Source organism: Lampris incognitus, chromosome 20, assembly GCF_029633865.1.
Source record: "Lampris incognitus isolate fLamInc1 chromosome 20, fLamInc1.hap2, whole genome shotgun sequence".
Classification (NCBI taxonomy): domain Eukaryota; kingdom Metazoa; phylum Chordata; class Actinopteri; order Lampriformes; family Lampridae; genus Lampris; species Lampris incognitus.
In genome coordinates, this window is record NC_079230.1 from 650,001 (window position 1) to 667,350 (window position 17,350).

At 49.7% G+C, this 17,350-nt stretch overlaps 1 protein-coding gene across 1 annotated transcript in view; it reads right to left on the bottom strand.

Annotated features, from left to right (window-relative positions):
• The window catches only part of LOC130130658 (disks large homolog 4-like), a 137,734-nt gene that overhangs the window by 19,155 nt on the left and 101,229 nt on the right, over positions 1-17,350 (bottom strand). Inside the window, exon 11 of the mRNA XM_056300420.1 lies at positions 11,569-11,745. Within this exon, the coding sequence (XP_056156395.1) occupies positions 11,569-11,745 (177 nt within the window). The remainder of the gene's footprint in view (positions 1-11,568; positions 11,746-17,350) is intronic.

Below are 17,350 nucleotides of genomic sequence, written 5' to 3' on the forward strand. Positions count from 1 at the left end.
GACCAGTGTGTGTCTGTGTAGGGGGTGGTGAAGTGGGTGTGCTGGTTTTACTGGACCAGTGTGTGTAGGTGGTGGTGAGGTGGGTGTGCTGGTGTTACTGGACCAGTGTGTGTCTGTGTAGGTGGTGGTGAGGTGGGTGTGCTGGTTTTACTGGACCAGTGTGTGTAGGTGGTGGTGAGGTGGGTGTGCTGGTGTTACTGGACCAGTGTGTGTCTGTGTAGGTGGTGGTGAGGTGGGTGTGCTGGTTTTATTGGACCAGTGTGTGTAGGTGGTGGTGAGGTGGGTGTGCTGGTGTTACTGGACCAGTGTGTGTCTGTGTAGGGGGTGGGGAGGTGGGTGTGCTGGTGTTACTGGACCAGTGTGTGTCTATGTAGGTGGTGGTGAGGTGGGTGTGCTGGTGTTACTGGACCAGTGTGTGTCTGTGTAGGTGGTGGGGAGGTGGGTGTGCTGGTGTTACTGGACCAGTGTGTGTCTATGTAGGTGGTGGGGAGGTGGGTGTGCTGGTGTTACTGGACCAGTGTGTGTCTATGTAGGTGGTGGGGAGGTGGGTGTGCTGGTGTTACTGGACCAGTGTGTGTGTGTGTAGGTGGTGGGGAGGTGGGTGTGCTGGTGTTACTGGACCAGTGTGTGTCTGTGTAGGGGGTGGGGAGGTGGGTGTGCTGGTGTTACTGGACCAGTGTGTGTCTGTGTAGGTGGTGGGGAGGTGGGTGTGCTGGTGTTACTGGACCAGTGTGTGTCTGTGTAGGTGGTGGGGAGGTGGGTGTGCTGGTGTTACTGGACCAGTGTGTGTCTGTGTAGGTGGTGGGGAGATGGGTGTGCTGGTGTTACTGGACCAGTGTGTGTCTGTGTAGGGGGTGGTGAGGTGGGTGTGCTGGTTTTACTGGACCAGTGTGTGTCTGTGTAGGTGGTGGTGAAGTGGGTGTGCTGGTTTTACTGGACCAGTGTGTGTAGGTGGTGGTGAGGTGGGTGTGCTGGTGTTACTGGACCAGTGTGTGTCTGTGTAGGTGGTGGTGAGGTGGGTGTGCTGGTTTTACTGGACCAGTGTGTGTAGGTGGTGGTGAGGTGGGTGTGCTGGTGTTACTGGACCAGTGTGTGTCTGTGTAGGTGGTGGTGAGGTGGGTGTGCTGGTTTTATTGGACCAGTGTGTGTAGGTGGTGGTGAGGTGGGTGTGCTGGTGTTACTGGACCAGTGTGTGTCTGTGTAGGGGGTGGGGAGGTGGGTGTGCTGGTGTTACTGGACCAGTGTGTGTCTGTGTAGGGGGTGGGGAGGTGGGTGTGCTGGTGTTACTGGACCAGTGTGTGTCTATGTAGGGGGTGGGGAGGTGGGTGTGCTGGTGTTACTGGACCAGTGTGTGTCTGTGTAGGTGGTGGTGAGGTGGGTGTGCTGGTGTTACTGGACCAGTGTGTGTCTATGTAGGGGGTGGGGAGGTGGGTGTGCTGGTGTTACTGGACCAGTGTGTGTCTGTGTAGGTGGTGGGGAGGTGGGTGTGCTGGTGTTACTGGACCAGTGTGTGTCTATGTAGGGGGTGGGGAGGTGGGTGTGCTGGTGTTACTGGACCAGTGTGTGTCTGTGTAGGTGGTGGGGAGATGGGTGTGCTGGTGTTACTGGACCAGTGTGTGTCTGTGTAGGGGGTGGTGAAGTGGGTGTGCTGGTTTTACTGGACCAGTGTGTGTAGGTGGTGGTGAGGTGGGTGTGCTGGTGTTACTGGACCAGTGTGTGTCTGTGTAGGTGGTGGTGAGGTGGGTGTGCTGGTTTTACTGGACCAGTGTGTGTAGGTGGTGGTGAGGTGGGTGTGCTGGTGTTACTGGACCAGTGTGTGTCTGTGTAGGTGGTGGTGAGGTGGGTGTGCTGGTTTTATTGGACCAGTGTGTGTAGGTGGTGGTGAGGTGGGTGTGCTGGTGTTACTGGACCAGTGTGTGTCTGTGTAGGGGGTGGGGAGGTGGGTGTGCTGGTGTTACTGGACCAGTGTGTGTCTGTGTAGGGGGTGGGGAGGTGGGTGTGCTGGTGTTACTGGACCAGTGTGTGTCTATGTAGGGGGTGGGGAGGTGGGTGTGCTGGTGTTACTGGACCAGTGTGTGTCTGTGTAGGTGGTGGTGAGGTGGGTGTGCTGGTGTTACTGGACCAGTGTGTGTCTGTGTAGGTGGTGGTGAGGTGGGTGTGCTGGTTTTACTGGACCAGTGTGTGTCTGTGTAGGTGGTGGGGAGGTGGGTGTGCTGGTGTTACTGGACCAGTGTGTGTCTGTGTAGGTGGTGGTGAGGTGGGTGTGCTGGTTTTACTGGACCAGTGTGTGTAGGTGGTGGTGAGGTGGGTGTGCTGGTGTTACTGGACCAGTGTGTGTCTGTGTAGGTGGTGGTGAGGTGGGTGTGCTGGTGTTACTGGACCAGTGTGTGTCTGTGTAGGTGGTGGGGAGGTGGGTGTGCTGGTGTTACTGGACCAGTGTGTGTCTGTGTAGGTGGTGGGGAGGTGGGTGTGCTGGTGTTACTGGACCAGTGTGTGTCTATGTAGGGGGTGGTGAGGTGGGTGTGCTGGTGTTACTGGACCAGTGTGTGTCTATGTAGGTGGTGGTGAGGTGGGTGTGCTGGTGTTACTGGACCAGTGTGTGTCTATGTAGGTGGTGGGGAGGTGGGTGTGCTGGTGTTACTGGACCAGTGTGTGTCTATGTAGGTGGTGGGGAGGTGGGTGTGCTGGTGTTACTGGACCAGTGTGTGTCTATGTAGATGGTGGGGAGGTGGGTGTGCTGGTGTTACTGGACCAGTGTGTGTCTATGTAGGTGGTGGGGAGGTGGGTGTGCTGGTGTTACTGGACCAGTGTGTGTCTGTGTAGGTGGTGGTGAGGTGGGTGTGCTGGTGTTACTGGACCAGTGTGTGTCTATGTAGGGGGTGGGGAGGTGGGTGTGCTGGTGTTACTGGACCAGTGTGTGTCTGTGTAGGTGGTGGTGAGGTGGGTGTGCTGGTGTTACTGGACCAGTGTGTGTCTGTGTAGGTGGTGGTGAGGTGGGTGTGCTGGTTTTACTGGACCAGTGTGTGTAGGTGGTGGTGAGGTGGGTGTGCTGGTGTTACTGGACCAGTGTGTGTCTGTGTAGGTGGTGGTGAGGTGGGTGTGCTGGTGTTACTGGACCAGTGTGTGTCTGTGTAGGTGGTGGGGAGGTGGGTGTGCTGGTGTTACTGGACCAGTGTGTGTCTGTGTAGGTGGTGGGGAGGTGGGTGTGCTGGTGTTACTGGACCAGTGTGTGTCTATGTAGGTGGTGGGGAGGTGGGTGTGCTGGTGTTACTGGACCAGTGTGTGTCTGTGTAGGTGGTGGTGAGGTGGGTGTGCTGGTTTTATTGGACCAGTGTGTGTAGGTGGTGGTGAGGTGGGTGTGCTGGTGTTACTGGACCAGTGTGTGTCTGTGTAGGGGGTGGGGAGGTGGGTGTGCTGGTGTTACTGGACCAGTGTGTGTCTGTGTAGGGGGTGGGGAGGTGGGTGTGCTGGTGTTACTGGACCAGTGTGTGTCTATGTAGGGGGTGGGGAGGTGGGTGTGCTGGTGTTACTGGACCAGTGTGTGTCTGTGTAGGTGGTGGTGAGGTGGGTGTGCTGGTGTTACTGGACCAGTGTGTGTCTATGTAGGGGGTGGGGAGGTGGGTGTGCTGGTGTTACTGGACCAGTGTGTGTCTGTGTAGGTGGTGGGGAGGTGGGTGTGCTGGTGTTACTGGACCAGTGTGTGTCTATGTAGAGGGTGGGGAGGTGGGTGTGCTGGTGTTACTGGACCAGTGTGTGTGTGTGTAGGTGGTGGGGAGGTGGGTGTGCTGGTGTTACTGGACCAGTGTGTGTCTGTGTAGGGGGTGGGGAGGTGGGTGTGCTGGTGTTACTGGACCAGTGTGTGTCTGTGTAGGTGGTGGGGAGGTGGGTGTGCTGGTGTTACTGGACCAGTGTGTGTCTGTGTAGGTGGTGGGGAGGTGGGTGTGCTGGTGTTACTGGACCAGTGTGTGTCTATGTAGGGGGTGGGGAGGTGGGTGTGCTGGTGTTACTGGACCAGTGTGTGTCTGTGTAGGTGGTGGGGAGATGGGTGTGCTGGTGTTACTGGACCAGTGTGTGTCTGTGTAGGGGGTGGTGAAGTGGGTGTGCTGGTTTTACTGGACCAGTGTGTGTAGGTGGTGGTGAGGTGGGTGTGCTGGTGTTACTGGACCAGTGTGTGTCTGTGTAGGTGGTGGTGAGGTGGGTGTGCTGGTTTTACTGGACCAGTGTGTGTAGGTGGTGGTGAGGTGGGTGTGCTGGTGTTACTGGACCAGTGTGTGTCTGTGTAGGTGGTGGTGAGGTGGGTGTGCTGGTTTTATTGGACCAGTGTGTGTAGGTGGTGGTGAGGTGGGTGTGCTGGTGTTACTGGACCAGTGTGTGTCTGTGTAGGGGGTGGGGAGGTGGGTGTGCTGGTGTTACTGGACCAGTGTGTGTCTGTGTAGGGGGTGGGGAGGTGGGTGTGCTGGTGTTACTGGACCAGTGTGTGTCTATGTAGGGGGTGGGGAGGTGGGTGTGCTGGTGTTACTGGACCAGTGTGTGTCTGTGTAGGTGGTGGTGAGGTGGGTGTGCTGGTGTTACTGGACCAGTGTGTGTCTATGTAGGGGGTGGGGAGGTGGGTGTGCTGGTGTTACTGGACCAGTGTGTGTCTGTGTAGGTGGTGGGGAGGTGGGTGTGCTGGTGTTACTGGACCAGTGTGTGTCTATGTAGGGGGTGGGGAGGTGGGTGTGCTGGTGTTACTGGACCAGTGTGTGTCTGTGTAGGTGGTGGGGAGATGGGTGTGCTGGTGTTACTGGACCAGTGTGTGTCTGTGTAGGGGGTGGTGAAGTGGGTGTGCTGGTTTTACTGGACCAGTGTGTGTAGGTGGTGGTGAGGTGGGTGTGCTGGTGTTACTGGACCAGTGTGTGTCTGTGTAGGTGGTGGTGAGGTGGGTGTGCTGGTTTTACTGGACCAGTGTGTGTAGGTGGTGGTGAGGTGGGTGTGCTGGTGTTACTGGACCAGTGTGTGTCTGTGTAGGTGGTGGTGAGGTGGGTGTGCTGGTTTTATTGGACCAGTGTGTGTAGGTGGTGGTGAGGTGGGTGTGCTGGTGTTACTGGACCAGTGTGTGTCTGTGTAGGGGGTGGGGAGGTGGGTGTGCTGGTGTTACTGGACCAGTGTGTGTCTGTGTAGGGGGTGGGGAGGTGGGTGTGCTGGTGTTACTGGACCAGTGTGTGTCTATGTAGGGGGTGGGGAGGTGGGTGTGCTGGTGTTACTGGACCAGTGTGTGTCTGTGTAGGTGGTGGTGAGGTGGGTGTGCTGGTGTTACTGGACCAGTGTGTGTCTGTGTAGGTGGTGGTGAGGTGGGTGTGCTGGTTTTACTGGACCAGTGTGTGTCTGTGTAGGTGGTGGGGAGGTGGGTGTGCTGGTGTTACTGGACCAGTGTGTGTCTGTGTAGGTGGTGGTGAGGTGGGTGTGCTGGTTTTACTGGACCAGTGTGTGTAGGTGGTGGTGAGGTGGGTGTGCTGGTGTTACTGGACCAGTGTGTGTCTGTGTAGGTGGTGGTGAGGTGGGTGTGCTGGTGTTACTGGACCAGTGTGTGTCTGTGTAGGTGGTGGTGAGGTGGGTGTGCTGGTGTTACTGGACCAGTGTGTGTCTGTGTAGGTGGTGGGGAGGTGGGTGTGCTGGTGTTACTGGACCAGTGTGTGTCTGTGTAGGTGGTGGGGAGGTGGGTGTGCTGGTGTTACTGGACCAGTGTGTGTCTATGTAGGGGGTGGGGAGGTGGGTGTGCTGGTGTTACTGGACCAGTGTGTGTCTGTGTAGGTGGTGGGGAGGTGGGTGTGCTGGTGTTACTGGACCAGTGTGTGTCTGTGTAGGGGGTGGTGAAGTGGGTGTGCTGGTGTTACTGGACCAGTGTGTGTCTGTGTAGGTGGTGGGGAGGTGGGTGTGCTGGTGTTACTGGACCAGTGTGTGTCTGTGTAGGTGGTGGTGAGGTGGGTGTGCTGGTGTTACTGGACCAGTGTGTGTCTATGTAGGTGGTGGGGAGGTGGGTGTGCTGGTGTTACTGGACCAGTGTGTGTCTGTGTAGGTGGTGGTGAGGTGGGTGTGCTGGTGTTACTGGACCAGTGTGTGTCTATGTAGGTGGTGGTGAGGTGGGTGTGCTGGTGTTACTGGACCAGTGTGTGTCTATGTAGGTGGTGGGGAGGTGGGTGTGCTGGTGTTACTGGACCAGTGTGTGTCTATGTAGGTGGTGGGGAGGTGGGTGTGCTGGTGTTACTGGACCAGTGTGTGTCTATGTAGATGGTGGGGAGGTGGGTGTGCTGGTGTTACTGGACCAGTGTGTGTCTATGTAGGTGGTGGGGAGGTGGGTGTGCTGGTGTTACTGGACCAGTGTGTGTCTGTGTAGGTGGTGGTGAGGTGGGTGTGCTGGTGTTACTGGACCAGTGTGTGTCTATGTAGGGGGTGGGGAGGTGGGTGTGCTGGTGTTACTGGACCAGTGTGTGTCTGTGTAGGTGGTGGTGAGGTGGGTGTGCTGGTGTTACTGGACCAGTGTGTGTCTGTGTAGGTGGTGGTGAGGTGGGTGTGCTGGTTTTACTGGACCAGTGTGTGTAGGTGGTGGTGAGGTGGGTGTGCTGGTGTTACTGGACCAGTGTGTGTCTGTGTAGGTGGTGGTGAGGTGGGTGTGCTGGTGTTACTGGACCAGTGTGTGTCTGTGTAGGTGGTGGGGAGGTGGGTGTGCTGGTGTTACTGGACCAGTGTGTGTCTGTGTAGGTGGTGGGGAGGTGGGTGTGCTGGTGTTACTGGACCAGTGTGTGTCTATGTAGGGGGTGGTGAGGTGGGTGTGCTGGTGTTACTGGACCAGTGTGTGTCTATGTAGGTGGTGGTGAGGTGGGTGTGCTGGTGTTACTGGACCAGTGTGTGTCTATGTAGGTGGTGGGGAGGTGGGTGTGCTGGTGTTACTGGACCAGTGTGTGTCTATGTAGGTGGTGGGGAGGTGGGTGTGCTGGTGTTACTGGACCAGTGTGTGTCTATGTAGATGGTGGGGAGGTGGGTGTGCTGGTGTTACTGGACCAGTGTGTGTCTATGTAGGTGGTGGGGAGGTGGGTGTGCTGGTGTTACTGGACCAGTGTGTGTCTATGTAGGTGGTGGGGAGGTGGGTGTGCTGGTGTTACTGGACCAGTGTGTGTGTGTGTAGGGGGTGGGGAGGTGGGTGTGCTGGTGTTACTGGACCAGTGTGTGTCTGTGTAGGTGGTGGGGAGGTGGGTGTGCTGGTGTTACTGGACCAGTGTGTGTCTGTGTAGGGGGTGGGGAGGTGGGTGTGCTGGTGTTACTGGACCAGTGTGTGTCTGTGTAGGTGGTGGGGAGGTGGGTGTGCTGGTGTTACTGGACCAGTGTGTGTCTGTGTAGGGGGTGGGGAGGTGGGTGTGCTGGTGTTACTGGACCAGTGTGTGTCTGTGTAGGTGGTGGTGAGGTGGGTGTGCTGTCAGAGCTCCAACCAATCTGGATGTCAGCAGTGTGGTGTCAGAAACAAACATAAAACCTGCATAAGCCTGAGTTGTACTTACTGATGCAGTACTATGTGTTGTTAGAACCTGAGTTGTACTTACTGATGCAGTACTATGTGGTACTTACTGATGCAGTATTATGTGTTGGTAGAAGCTGAGTGGTACTTACTGATGCAGTACTATGTGGTACTTACTGATGCAGTACTACGTGTTGGTAGAACCTTAGTGGTAGTTACTGATGCAGTACTACGTGTTGGTAGAACCTGAGTGGTACTTACCGATGCAGTACTATGTGGTACTTACTGATGCAGTACTATGTGTTGGTAGAAGCTGAGTGGTACTTACTGATGCAGTACTACTTGTTGGTAGAACCTGAATGGTACTTACTGATGCAGTACAACGTGTTGGTAGAACCTAAGTTGTATTTACTAATGCAGTACTATGTGGTACTTACTGATGCAGTACTATATGTTGGTGGAACCTGAGTTGTATTTACTGATGCAGTACTATGTGTTGGTGGAACCTGAGTGGTATTTACTGATGCAGTACTATGTGTTGGTAGAACCTGAGTGGTACTTACTGATGCAGTACTATGTGGTACTTACTGATGCAGTACTATGTGTTGGTAGAACCTGAGTGGTACTTACTGATGCAGTACTATGTGTTGTTAGAACCTGAGTGGTATTTACTGATGCAGTACTACGTGTTGATAGAACCCGAGTGGTACTTACTGATGCAGTACTATGTGTTGGTAGAAACTGAGTGGTACTTACTGATGCAGTACTATGTGTTGGTAGAACCTGAGTGGTACTTACTGATGCAGTACTATGTGTTGGTAGAACCTGAGTGGTACTTACTGATGCAGTACTATGTGTTGTTAGAACCTGAGTGGTATTTACTGATGCAGTACTATGTGTTGGTAGAACCTGAGTGGTACTTACTGATGCAGTACTATGTGGTACTTACTGATGCAGTACTATGTGGTACTTACTGATGCAGTACTATGTGTTGTTAGAACCTGAGTTGTATTTACTGATGCAGTACTATGTGTTGGTGGAACCTGAGTGGTACTTACTGATGCAGTACTACTTGTTGGTAGAACCTGAATGGTACTTACAGATGAAGTACAACGTGTTGGTAGAACCTGAGTGATACTTACTGATGCAGTACTATGTGGTACTTACTGATGCAGTACTACGTGTTGGTGGAACCTGAGTGGTACTTACTGAGGCAGTACTACGTGTTGGTGGACCCTGAGTTGTATTTACTGATGCAGTACTATGTGTTGGTAGAACCTGAGTGGTACTTACTGATGCAGTACTACGTGTTGGTAGAACCTGAGTTGTACTTACTGATGCAGTACTATGTGTTGTTAGAACCTGAGTTGTATTTACTGATGCAGTACTATGTGTTGGTGGAACCTGAGTGGTACTTACTGATGCAGTACTACTTGTTGGTAGAACCTGAATGGTACTTACTGATGAAGTACAACGTGTTGGTAGAACCTGATTGATACTTACTGATGCAGTACTATGTGGTACTTACTGATGCAGTACTATGTGGTACTTACTGATGCAGTACTATGTGGTACTTACTGATGCAGTACTATGTGTTGTTAGAACCTGAGTTGTATTTACTGATGCAGTACTATGTGTTGGTGGAACCTGAGTGGTACTTACTGATGCAGTACTACTTGTTGGTAGAACCTGAATGGTACTTACTGATGAAGTACAACGTGTTGGTAGAACCTGATTGATACTTACTGATGCAGTACTATGTGGTACTTACTGATGCAGTACTATGTGGTACTTACTGATGCAGTACTATGTGGTACTTACTGATGCAGTACTATGTGTTGTTAGAACCTGAGTTGTATTTACTGATGCAGTACTATGTGTTGGTGGAACCTGAGTGGTACTTACTGATGCAGTACTACTTGTTGGTAGAACCTGAATGGTACTTACTGATGAAGTACAACGTGTTGGTAGAACCTGAGTGATACTTACTGATGCAGTACTATGTGGTACTTACTGATGCAGTACTACGTGTTGGTGGAACCTGAGTGGTACTTACTGATGCAGTAAACCTTGTTGGTAGAACCTGAATGGTACTTACTGATGCAGTACAACGTGTTGGTAGAACCTGAGGGATACTTACTGATGCAGTACTATGTGGTACTTACTGATGCAGTACTACGTGTTGGTGGAACCTAAGTTGTATTCACTGATGCAGTACTATGTGTTGGTGGACCCTGAGTGGTACTTACTGATGCAGTACTACGTGTTGGTAGAACCTGAATGGTACTTACTGATGCAGTACTATGTGTTGGTGGAACCTCAGTGGTATTTACTGATGCAGTACTATGTGTTGGTAGAACCTGAGTGGTACTTACTGATGCAGTACTATGTGTTGTTAGAACCTGAGTGGTATTTACTGATGCAGTACTATGTGTTGGTAGAACCTGAGTGGTATTTACTGATGCAGTACTATGTGTTGGTAGTACCTGAGTGGTACTTACTGATGCAGTACTATGTGTTGTTAGAACCTGAGTGGTATTTACTGATGCAGTACTACGTGTTGGTAGAACCTGAGTGGTACTTACTGATGCAGTACTATGTGTTGGTAGAACCTGAGTGGTACTTACTGATGCAGTACTACGTGTCGGTAGAACCTGAGTTGTACTTACTGATGCAGTACTACGTGTTGGTGGACCCTGAGTTGTATTTACTGATGCAGTACTATGTGTTGGTGGAACCTGAATGGTACTTACTGATGCAGTACAACGTGTTGGTAGAACCTGAGTGATACTTACTGATGCAGTACTATGTGGTACTTACTGATGCAGTACTACGTGTTGGTGGAACCTGAGTTGTATTTACTGATGCAGTACTATGTGTTGGTGGAACCTGAGTGGTACTTACTGATGCAGTACTACGTGTTGGTAGAACCTGAGTGGTACTTACTGATGCAGTACTATGTGGTACTTACTGATGCAGTACTATGTGTTGGTAGAAGCTGAGTGGTACTTACTGATGCAGTACTACTTGTTGGTAGAACCTGAATGGTACTTACTGATGCAGTACAACGTGTTGGTAGAACCTGAGTTGTATTTACTGATGCAGTACTATGGGTTGGTGGAACCTGAGTTGTATTTACTGATGCAGTACTACGTGGGGGTGGAACCTGAGTTGTATTTACTGATGCAGTAGTATGTGTTGGTGGAACCTGAGTGGTACTTACTGATGCAGTACTACGTGTTGGTAGAACCTTAGTGGTATTTACTGATGCAGTACTACGTGTTGGTAGAACCTTAGTGGTACTTACTGATGCAGTACTACGTGTTGGTGGAACCTGAGTGGTACTTACTGATGCAGTACTATATGTTGGTAGAACCTGAGTGGTACTTACTGATGCAGTACTATATGTTGGTAGAACCTGAGTGGTACTTACTGATGCAGTACTATGTGGTACTTACTGATGCAGTACTATGTGTTGGTAGAAGCTGAGTGGTACTTACTGATGCAGTACTACTTGTTGGTAGAACCTGAATGGTACTTACTTATGCAGTACTATATGTTGGTGGAACCTGAGTTGTATTTACTGATGCAGTACTATGTGTTGGTGGAACCTGAGTGGTACTTACTGATGCAGTACTACTTGTTGGTATAACCTGAATGGTACTTACTGATGCAGTACAACGTGTTGGTAGAACCTGAGTTGTATTTACTGATGCAGTACTATGTGTTGGTGGAACCTGATTTGCATTTACTGATGCAGTACTACGTGTTGGTGGAACCTGAGTTGTATTTACTGATGCAGTACTATGTGTTGGTGGAACCTGAGTGGTACTTACTGATGCAGTGCTACGTGTTGGTAGAACCTGAGTGGTACTTACTGATGCAGTACTACGTGTTGGTAGAACCTTAGTGGTAGTTACTGATGCAGTACTACGTGTTGGTAGAACCTGAGTGGTACTTACTGATGCAGTACTATATGTTGGTAGAACCTGAGTGGTACTTACTGATGCAGTACTATGTGGTACTTACTGATGTGTGTGTGTGTGTGTGTGTGTGTGTGTGTGTGTGTGTGTGTCTACCTGTGTTTAGATGGGATGTATCCTATCACTTCCAGCTCGCCCTGTTGGTTCAGTCGCCTGGCCTGCCACCATTCGTCGTCTGAACTGTCTGTCACATGAAGCACCTCCCCAAAGCTGAAGTCGAGAGCCTGTGATAGGACACCGCTGTCCCACTGCTTGTCATAGTCAAACAGGGCTCTGTGCAATCATACGAAAGCATGGAGACAATCCTTTCAGTGCAACACCATGAGCACCATCATCCTGCAGTACAGGCACCACTCTGACTAGGAGAGACCCTCACTAATAGCAGACTTGTATTAGCGCGGCAGAACTTTCACACTACACATGTACCGGGCTGGTGTCCGAGTCCAGCACAAGCACATCCAGATCCACTCAGTTTGCCCTCGATGGAGGAATCTAAAACCAGAATCAGAACCATGTCTACTGGCCATTCAGGTTGGCACACACATGGAATGTGAGTGACTCTGGTGTCGTGGCTCTCTCAGTGTACTTAACATAGAATAACAACACAACAACACAACAACCTACACACATACACACACAAGGACGGACTATACAGGAGACATAAGAGGTGGTGAGGTGCAGCGGTGCAGAGAATACGTATATCGCAGATGCTGAAATACATGCTAGCAGCTTACTGACACACATGCCCGAGGTAGATGTACATGACTGAGTACCAGTGTACCTACAATGTACAGTACAGTATATCCACAATGGACAGTACATTATATACACAATGTACAGTACAGTATATACAACATGTACAGTACAGTATGCACACAATGTACAGTACAGTATATCCACAATGTACAGTAAAGTATATCCACAATGGACAGTACATTATATACACAATGTACAGTACAGTATATACAACATGTACAGTACAGTACAGTATGTACACAATGTACAGTACAGTATATCCACAATGGACAGTACAGTATATACAACATGTACAGTACAGCATGTACACAATGTACAGTACGGTATATACACAATGTACAGTACAGTATATACAGCATGTACAGTACAGTATGTACACAATGTACAGTACAGTATATCCACAATGTACAGTACAGTACATACAACATGTACAGTACAGTATATACACAATGTACAGTACAGTACATGCATGTACAGTATATACAACCTGTACAGTACAGTATATACAACATGTACAGCGTACAGTAGAGTATATACAACATGTACAGTACATACGACATGTACAGTGTACAGTAGAGTATATACAACATGTACAGTAGAGTACATACAACATGTACAGCGTACAGTAGAGTATATACAACATGTACAGTAGAGTACTACATATATACAACATGGTGGATTTATTGGTGTGTTGAGTTCATCTGAATGACAGCCTGCAGAAAGAAACCGTTCTTCTATCCGGGTTTTTTGAGGTACAGTGCTCTGTGGCGCCTACCAGAGGGGAGGAGTTGTGACTAGGGTGTGACGGGTCTGCAGTGACGTTGCCTGCCTGTTTCCTGACTCCGGAGGACTATGAAGTCCTGAATGGAGGGCAGGTTGGCACCAGTAGCCCATTTCCACTACGGGTTTAAGCTAGTGCTTGAACTCGGCCTATTGGTTCCTGTTGTGTTTCCTCGGCTTACCTGGGTCTTCAGACCGGCTTATCCGAGAACTTAAGCCCTGCCGTAAGCACCCTCACAAAGGCAGGGCCACGGCAGTAAGCCTAGGGGGCTTAGGGGGGCTTAGGGTGGCTTAGGGGGGCAGTACGTCATACGCATGAACAAGGTTCCTCACGTCTTGGTTACGTCCTGTGATATACTACCTTCTTTATTTCAAAGAGAAATGGTCAAAAAAGTGTCTTTCAAAATAATTCATCGTTTTTATCCATCCAAAATGTTTCTGCAAAGATATAAAAAGGACATTGATGTGGACTGCTCCTTTTGTCATTTGGTTCCAGGAGAGTTAACCCATGTCTTTTGGCCTTGCTCTTGCACATGCACTTTTTGGCAAGATGCTTCTACTTGTGTTACCCATACTACTGACCCGGACTTTTCCCTTTCTTATGAAAATACACTAACCGGCCACTTTATTAGGCACACCTGTCCAACTGCTCGTTAACGCAAATTTCTAATCAGCCAATCACATGGCAGCAACTCAATGCATTTAGGCATGTAGACATGGTCAAGACGATCTGCTGCAGTTCAAACCGAGCATCAGAATGGGGAAGAAAGGTGATTTAAGTGACTTTGAACGTGGCATGGTTGTTGGTGCCAGACGGGCTGGTCTGAGTATTTCAGAAACTGCTGATCTACTGGGATTTTCATGCACAACCATCTCTAGGGTTTACAGAGAATGGTCTGAAAAAGAGAAAATATCCAGTGAGCGGCAGTTCTGTGGGTGAAAATGCCTTGTTGATGCCAGAGGTCAGAGGAGAATGGCCAGACTGGTTCGAGCTGATAGAAAGGCAACAGTAACTCAAATAACCACTCATTACAACCGAGGTATGCAGAAGAGCATCTGTGAACGCACAACACGTCGAACCTTGAGGCAGATGGGCTACAGCAGCAGAAGACCACACTGGGTGCCACTCCTGTCAGCTAAGAACAGGAAACTGAGGCTACAGTTCGCACAGGCTCACCAACATTGGACAATAGAAGATTGGAAAAACGTTGCCTGGTCTGATGAGTCTCGATTTCTGCTGCGACATTCAGATGGTAGGGTCAGAATTTGGCGTCAACAACATGAAAGCATGGATCCATCCTGCCTTGTATCAACGGTTCAGGCTGGTGGTGGTGGTGTAATGGTGTGGGAGATATTTTCTTGGCACACTTTGGGCCCCTTAGTACCAATTGAGCATCGTGTCAACGCCACAGCCTACCTGAGTATTGTTGCTGACCATGTCCATCCCTTTATGACCACAGTGTTCCCATCTTCTGATGGCTACTTCCAGCAGGATAACGCGCCATGTCATAAAGCTCGAATCGTCTCAGACTGGTTTCTTGAACATGACAATGAGTTCACTGTACTCAAATGGCCTCCACAGTCACCAGATCTCAATCCAATAGAGCACCTTTGGGATGTGGTGGACCGGGAGATTCGCATCATGGATGTGCAGCCGACAAATCTGCAGCAACTGCGTGATGCTATCATGTCAATATGGACCAAACTCTCTGAGGAATGTTTCCAGTACCTTGTTGAATCTATGCCACGAATGATTAAGGCAGTTCTGAAGGCAAAAGGGGGTCCAACCCGGTACTAGCAAGGTGTACCTAATAAAGTGGCCAGTGAATGCATGCTGTTGGGCTTTGTTACTTGCTCGCCTTCTAAAACAAATAACTACTGTATCATCAATCCCATTCTACTACTTGCTAAATCACACATCCATAAGTCTAAATTCTCCAGTCATAAACCTTCTTTTTTAATATTCGTGAATGAAGTCAAATAATATATTTCGACAATTCTGTATTCTAAGGACAGGAAAGCCATTAAAACTATAAACCTTTGTACTCAATTCGACATTTTTCAGGGCTGATTTGCTTTATTTTCGTTTCAGTTTTATTATGACCCCCTGACATTATGTTAATTGCTCTTGTTGTTGTTTGTGTTATGTTATCGTCTTAACGTGCAACACTTTGTTGTTTGCCAACAATTTGTGAATAAAAAAACAAACTAAAAGATGAAAGTCTTGGTTACGTCCTGCGCATTTCACCGTTTTGTGAATGCCGCCATTTTAAACATTGCATCACTAGCTACAAGCTAACGTTTGCTAGCTAGTTTGTTAAGGTTTCTTGCAAGTTTTTATAAAACAAAAAATGGAAAATCCACCCCATCCTTCTCTTCCTTCCCAATGCCTTGAAATGAGTCTCGGCTTTTATACGCTGCTTACGCAAACGTAAAGCTGTCGCTTCATCTTGAAGTCGACTCTTTTTTTGGACATATCCCCAGAAGAACAGTAACAAGCAGAGGTCAACCTCCATTCCACATACCGGTACCACCATGTTGCTTCAGCAATGACACTGGCCAGAGGCCTAGAAAGAGAGAGTTGCCTCAATGAGGGGTCAGAGCGCGAGAGGGTCACGTGGTTCATGTAGCCGCCGAATAGTTCCAAACGAAGCTTGGCGGCTCATTTAAATGACTGCTTAGCCGCGATTTCTGGTAACTACTGACCAATATTTTCAGATTTTTACATTTATATATAGATATAGATATATTCCAACGTGACGCATATTCTATGCGCACTGTTTGGAACTATCCGGGGCTCCCGTGATCCGCCATTGCTGTTAAATAATTGGCCCATTGACGTCTACGGAGTTGACGTAACGCTCTCTTTCTAGGGCTCTGACACTGGTGAATTTTCCTGCTTCTTCGGTATATTTCATTTGTAAACCAACAGGACATGCATATCGCCACCTACTGTGCTGGAGTGCGAAATGTGTGTGACACAGTAGGACTAGGGAAGTGGGAAAACAACACGAACTGAAGACCTCGTGCTTAGGTTCCAGATCTAAGTTCCAGCGCTTAAGTTCCAGGGCTTATGTTCTGTAATGGAAAGCTGGCTAATTATTTTCTCTGTAGACCTAACTGTCTGTTTTAGTCTGTCCCTGTCCGGTTTGGTGACCAATCCAAACCAGACAGTGATGTATGTGCAGAGGACAGACTGGATTATTGCAGTGTAGAACCGAATCAGCAGTTCCTGAGGCAGGTTGAACTTCTTGAGCGGAAGGAGAAAGTACATCCTCTGCTGGGTCTTTTTGATGATTGTGTCTATGTTGGATGCCCACCTTAGGTCCTGGGAGATTGTGGAACCCAGAAATCTGTAGGTTTTCACTATAGACACCATTCTGTTGAGTATGGTGGGGGGGGGGCAGTGTTGAGGGGCTCCTCCTAAAGTCCGCTGTCATCTCCTGATCAACCTCCTGTCTATATGCAGACTCGTCAACTTCCCGGATAAGACCAATGATGGTTGTGTCATCTGCAAACTTCAGGAGTTTAACAGACGGGTCACCTGAGGTGCAGTCAATTGTGTAGAGGAAGAAGATTAGAGGGGACAGCACACATCCCTGGGGGGGGGGGGGTGCTGATTGTTCGGGTGCTGGATGTGATTTTCCCCAGCCTCACCAGCTGCCTCCTGTATGTCAGGAAGTTTTTAATCCAATGGCAGAGGGGGGCTGGTACAGTGAGCTGGGTGAGTCTGGAGTGGAGGATATCTGGCAAGATGGTGTTGAATGCTGAGCTGAATTCCATAAATAGGATCCTTGCATGTGTCCCTGAGGAGTCAAGGTGTTAGAAGACGTAGTGCAAACTCATGCTAATTGCATCCTCCACTGACCTGTTTACTCAGTAGGAAAACTGCAGGGGGTCGAGCAGGGGGCCTGTGATTTCCTTCAGGTGGGCCAACACCAGTCTGTCGAAGGAGTTGATGACCGCAGACGTTAGGGCAACAGGCCTGTAGTCATTTACTCCTGTGATATTGGGTTTCTTGGGGACCAGGATGATGGAGCTTTTGAAGCAGGGGGGATTTCACACAGCTCCAGTGCTCTGTTGAAGATCGGTGTGAAAATGGGGGCCAGCTGGTCAGCACAGACTTGAGGACGAGAGGGTGAAAGCCATCCGGGCCCGGTGCCTTCCTGGTCTTCTGTCTCTGAGTGTGGGTCAAGGGTCGGGGGGAGGAGAGAGGAGCTAACAGGGAGTGCAGCTGTTGTGTATTGTGGCTGGAGAGGGTGAGGGACGTGAACGTTTCCTTTTCAAACCTGCAGTAAAACCCATTTAGGTCATCAGCCAGTTGATGGTTCCCTACAGTGTG